The following is a 6,000-nucleotide window of genomic DNA, read 5'->3' on the forward strand; positions in this document are numbered from 1 at the left end:
AAGTAGCCTCTTATTCCTTACATAGTGAGAATGCGCGAACCATGAACGAGCCATATTTAACCCACTGTTGAAACTTTTGGGACCCATATCATTTAATTACCTACGAAGTACAGTACACGTGGTTTACCAAAGCGAGCCGCTTGTTCTGAGGTTCATTCATTCAATCTTGCTTGGGGCTGCCGAGTTTGTTTAGGGTTAATAGCTGCACGGGAAATCGAAATTTTTCTAGTTATAAATTATACACGGACCTAATCAGGAGGTGTTAATTAGACAGATAGATATTGGATTGGAGGATTGGAGTTTGGATGGACATATATATATATCTATATATATCTACGTCGCGTCAGACTTTTTCAGTTTCAGCCATCGTCGCATCCCTTTAATCCTGTCCCAAAACCCGTGACACCGCACCGCCTTGACCAGCATATAGGCCACTAGCCGGTAGACGACCGTCGTGATGGCCAGGGCCAGCACGTTCAGCGCCGCGTTCGTGTCGAGGTTGTACAGCTGTAGCACCTGCAGCCCCGTCTCGATCGGGCACTGGCCATTCGGCAGGCGCTCGGCGGCCGTGCAGGTGAAGTGCTGGTTGCGCATTGAGTACGGCGCCAGGTTGGCGATCGAGTATTTGATCGGCGACAAGTGGTTCAGCGCCTGCAGCACGCCGTTGACGTTCAGGCTCATGATGCCGCCGAGGATGGTCGAGATGGACAGCAGCACTGACGTCACGTTCACCGAGAAGCCAACATGGTCGAAAAGCGTGCAGAACATGATCCCGACCGACTCGCCGCAGTTGATGATGCAGAAGCAGTTGAAGGCGCTGATGAACAGCATCTGCGGCGTCCGCTCCATGTTCACCGCGTACGCCGCCACCACGCCGAAGATAATCGACGCCGCGATCTCGAACGGCACTTCAAGCACCGTGTACTGCAGGATGAACGTCTCCGCTGAATAGCAGTTGTCGGCTTCTTCCCGGTAGAACACGTCCCGTTCGGGAGGATAGACGGCGATGTTTTGAAGCATACCTATCATATCAACCTTAGTATAAAAAGAAACTCAGACGATATACTGCAACTCACCAATAAAGTACAGCGCCGCAAACTCCTGGATAAATCCCATCCTCGACTGCACTGCCGGGTAGTCGTTCTTCAGCGGCGCAAAGAACAGCGCCATGATGATCGAAATCCCGATGATCTGCGACGTCCGCGCGATGATCAGCGGCGGCTGCCGGAAGAAGTTGATGGCTGACCGGTGCAGCACCAGCGGAAACGTTACCCGGAACGGGTGCATCTGCTTCTTCAGGCTGCCCAGTTCCGCCGGCGTCGCGATCTTGGATGTCTGTCGACTCAGCTCCACCGGCACCTGCTCCCAGCTGGAGATCAGATGCTGCACCCTCTGTCGCGTCAGCGCTTCCCGGTCTTCCTGCTGCAGATCGACCGTGATCAGATCCAGGGCAAAGTCCGCCGGATTCGTCTGCTGCGGGCACTCGTACCCCAAGGACCCAAAGTACGAGATCATGTCGGCCCCCTTCCCCGCATATACCGGATAGCCTCCGCGGGCCAGTAACAGCAGATTCGAGAAATGATGGAAGATGTCGGATCGCGATTGATGGATCGTCATGATCAGCGTCCGGCCCTCGGCGGCCAACCCGTTCAACACGTCTATGATTGACGTCGCCGTAAACGCATCCAGACCCGACGTCGGCTCGTCCAGGAGCAGGATCTTGGGATCCGTCAGGATCTGGATCGCGATCGTCACCCGCCTCTTCTCGCCGCCGCTGATGCCTTTGATCAGGTCGCTCCCGATCAGATTGTCCGCGCAGTCCTTGAGGCCCATCTTCAGCAGGATTTCCTCTGCCCGTCGGTTTTTCTCCTCCTGCGACATCCACCGCGGGAGCCGCAGTCCCGCCGCGAAGCGCAGGCTCTCGCGCACCGTCAGCGACGGCATCAGCGCGTCGTCGTCCTGCGTAACGAACGACGTGACTGATCGGATGACGCTTTCCGACGGAACGGCCCCGTTGTACATCATGTTACCGCTGAGTCGGTACTGCGTGCCCACTGACCCGTGCAGCCTGCGGGCGATCGAGTTCAGAAGCGACGTCTTGCCGCTGCCTGAAGGCCCCATGATCACGTTCAGCTGTCCTGGATGAAACTGCGCGGTGATTGGTTTCAATATTGAAATCGTGCGGGACGGCCGCCCCGGCAACCCTCTTTTCTTGATGTCCAGGGCATACTTGTCGAGAGAAATGGTCACTCGGCGGACGTCCTGTGTGGGATGGGCCGTGATCTTCTCTTTACCGGTCTTAACGTCGCCCCCTGACTTGCGAGCCTGCGCGATCCCCATGGCGAACCGGTTATACTGCAACAGCAGCCCCGCAAGCACATAGAACCCGATGACGAAGCCAACCAGGATGACACACGGCCTCCAGATCCAGTTCGACGGGAAGCCGAGGCTTTCCATGATGAAGATGCCAGTGTACTCCTTGCACGCCGGGTCCAACGGGTCCGTCGAGTACGGACAATCGTAGAACTGCCCATACTCCGGGCCGCTTGTGCCCATGAATTCGTTCGCACAGAGAGCACCGAAGATGTAAAACGTGTACGCCGTCCATTTCAGCCACCGGACGTAGACCGGGATCTGATTCGACTGGACAAAGTAGCCGCAGGCAAAGCTCTGCAGGGTGAAGGACAGGTTCGCGACGAGACCGGCGCCCGGGAAGCTCCTCGAGACACCGACTCCCACCGCGGCAAACGTGACGGCGATGTAGTGCGTCAGCACCGTCAGGCCCAGAAAGACAAAGAAGGTCGAGGCTTCCAGTCGGAAGCCCACCATGAAGTAGAAAATCACCGCAAACAGGATCGGAACGGGCAGATCCTCCAGCAGGAGGCGAGCGGCTCGCCGGCTGAGGAGAAAGCCGGGCACGCTGACGACGCCCTCGGATCGCTCCCGATCGAACAGCTGGATGTCGATGGTCAGACGGAAGGTCTCGTAGGTGAGCACCAAGTAGCCGTTGAGACTGCTCGCGGTGTACAGGCTTCCTTCGCGGGATCGGATGCCCGCCAAACTCTTGTCGAGCTGCAGGAAGATCCATCCGTTGATGACCGCCATGCCGATGGCCTCGAGCAGACTGCCCGCCACGCCCATGGGGTCGCGGAGGGTCGTCTTGAAGGTCCGCGACGTCAGGACGCGGAATTCCCGACTGAACGGGACTTTCTTCAGCGCGGTGCCATCCGTATGCTGACTATTTTCGCTTGTGTCGATGGTATCCTGCGCCTTTTCCCCGCCGCCTAGCAATGCTTCCTCCGACCGCTCCTTCCACGACTGCTTTAGAAAGTTGACCCGGGCGAGAGACGCGTTCTCGAGGTCCACCGAGCGATTGTCGATGGCGGCCAGATCGATCAAGAATTCGGCGGGATTGACAAAGGCCGGCAGTGTGAAGCCGCACTGTTCGAAATATGGCAACGAGCCCGACACCGGTCCGCTGTAGAGGGCGGATCCGCGCGACAGCAGAATGACGTTGTCGAAGAGATTCCAGATCTCGGAGCGAGGCGCGTGGATCGACACGATCACGGTGCGACCCTTCTGGGCGAGTCCTTTCAGAGTTCTGATAATCTGAAAGGCGCTAGTGGCGTCCAATCCTGTTGATGTCAGTGAGATACTTGACATATATATACGTATACGACCGGTCTTAATCATACCTGTCGTCGGTTCATCACAAAATAAAACGGACGGATTGGCCAACATCTGCACGCCGATACTGGTCCGTCTCTTCTCCCCACCGCTGCAGCCCTTGTGGGCGCTGCTTCCGATTCGCGTGTCGGCGCACTCTTTCAGTCCCAGTTCCATGATGACCTGCTCGACGATGGCCATGCGCTCGGCGCGGGTCATCGGCGGGGGGAGACGTAAATCTGCCGAATACTGCAGGGTTTCCCTCACGGTCAAAGTTGGGATGAGCACGTCCTGCTGCATGACGTAGGCGCTGCGGACGTGCGAGATGTTGGTATCGCCATTAAAGGTGGTGGATCCGGAGATCCTCAGCCTGGACGACTCCATCCTCCCGGCCATCACGTTCAGCAACGACGTCTTACCCGAACCACTGCTTCCGATGATGGCCGTTAGACTGCCGGGGCGCATGCTGGCGCTAACGCCATCGAGGATGGTCTTGAAGGTTTTGTCCTCCGGTTCTTTCTGTCCGCGGAGACGATTCCATATCTGCGACGGAGAGGCCTGCCACAACGGCGGCGTGGTATCGATCTGCACGGTCAAGTTCCTGACCTGGACATCGACCGGATTGACGGCGCGAAAGGACAGACCGGGCGGTTTGTTATCCTCATCTTCATTATGGACTGGATCATGCGTGGCCAATGCCGGATCCTGGGAATCAATGATCTCGGACAGCTTCTCTTCGTCCATCACGGAGCGAACAGGTAGTGTCGACGTCGATGATGGAAGCAATTGTACAGTATATAGGAGGTCATCGTTCGATGAAACAGCACGTCAGCATGATGAAGTCGGACCTGCCTGAGAAGGCCGAGATGGAGGGGGGACCTCCATGGTTTTAATTAACTGTCAGCCAGCTAGTTTAGGTCTTGGACTGGAGCTGCGATCGTAGCAGCTAACTAAGCTGTAGCCGAGTGGGCAGCGGGCGCTGCAGGATTGGATTATAATTAGTGACCCTGGTCGAGAAAGCGCTCGGAAGGATCCATGATTCGCGACCAACCTGAGTCCTGGACTCCTGAGGCTTCAGGTCTTCTGCGTGAGACTGGCCATGTGGGGTGGTGGCTCATCGGTTACAGCTTCGCTTAGCGATAGCGTGGGCCGCGACCACCCCAGTTGTAATAAAAGGCCCGAAGCGTTCCAATCATGCAGAGTTTCTGCGTGAATATCATCTCGATTCATCCTAGATCGCGTCGGGAGATATCTTCTAGAACAAGAAAAAGACATGACAGTGATGATCAATTCCGAAGCTAGTCAGGAGGTGGATTAGGATTAGGATTTAGGAGGGAGATCAGTTTGTAGATGCTTTAGTCGGGTCCACAGCATTTATTATTGAATCATGTTGACAGACCTGCATTGACCGAATCGGGAAGTCACTGGACAATGGGCACCTGACCTGACTACCATACGGAGTTCCGTGCAAGATCAATGACTTTGTTATAATCCGGAGTACGGAGTACCGTGGTCCAGTGTATGGGCGGCATGGATGGCTTGATATATCCTACGCGAGTATGGACATAAAAATAAAAATAAAAATAAAAATAAGGCCCGCCTAGTCCAGCTAGTCGACAATTGAAGCTATAATAGAGATTAATTATACAGTGCATCCATTCCATGGAATCATGGATAGATAGGTATGGTAATTTGAACAATAACAAGCAGGGTAAATGCAAAGGACTCGAGGTTATGCCTCTTTATTATCGCTCCTGCTATCATGCATATCTATAGCTTATATATATAGCAAACTACCAGTTAGTTAATAGTCAAGGCAAGGTTTAATATTAATAACTCCTCTTCATCGGCGGCACAGCCGGACACTCCTCATCCAACGTCGTCATGATCACCTCCCGGTAGCCAATTTCGACCGGCTCCGCGGCTCGTCGCTGCCACGTCAAGCTGTGCTTTAGCCAATTCGCATCGTCTCGCTCAGGGAAATCCTCGCGGGCGTGACTCCCGCGGCTCTCCTTCCGCGCGGCCGCGCTCCGGGCCGTCTGCGCCGCGCACGTCAACAGATTCCGCAGCTCCAACGTCTCGACCAGATCGGAGTTCCAGATCAGGCTTCGGTCTCGAGTCGCGAGACGAGACACGAAATTCTCCTCCACTTGCTGCAGCTTGGCTCGCCCCGCCTCGAGGCTCGCCTCCGTCCGGAACACCGCGACGTCGTTCTGCATGGTCCGCTGCAGATCCAGCCGGAGTTGCGAGGTCAGCATATCTCCATCTGCTGTTCGGATGCGCTCCATCTCGTCAATAGAGTCCCGCCCGATCTCCGCCGGCGGGGTGGCATGC

At 55.8% G+C, this 6,000-nt stretch overlaps 1 protein-coding gene across 1 annotated transcript; it reads right to left on the reverse strand.

Moving 5' to 3' along the window:
* Positions 1 to 333: 333 nt before the first annotated feature.
* On the reverse strand, positions 334 to 4,410 carry VTN77DRAFT_3077 (uncharacterized protein; the record flags this gene model as incomplete). Its single annotated transcript, XM_069418987.1, has 3 exons — positions 334 to 1,022; positions 1,077 to 3,635; positions 3,696 to 4,410. The coding sequence occupies 3 exons, from the start codon at positions 4,408 to 4,410 to the stop codon at positions 334 to 336; spliced, it is 3,963 nt and encodes a 1,320-aa protein (XP_069278877.1).
* Between the last annotated feature and the right edge of the window lie 1,590 nt (positions 4,411 to 6,000).

This window comes from Rasamsonia byssochlamydoides (assembly GCF_041956645.1).
Source record: "Rasamsonia byssochlamydoides strain NRRL 3658 unplaced genomic scaffold VTN77scaffold_21, whole genome shotgun sequence".
NCBI classification, from domain to species: Eukaryota; Fungi; Ascomycota; class Eurotiomycetes; order Eurotiales; family Trichocomaceae; genus Rasamsonia; species Rasamsonia byssochlamydoides.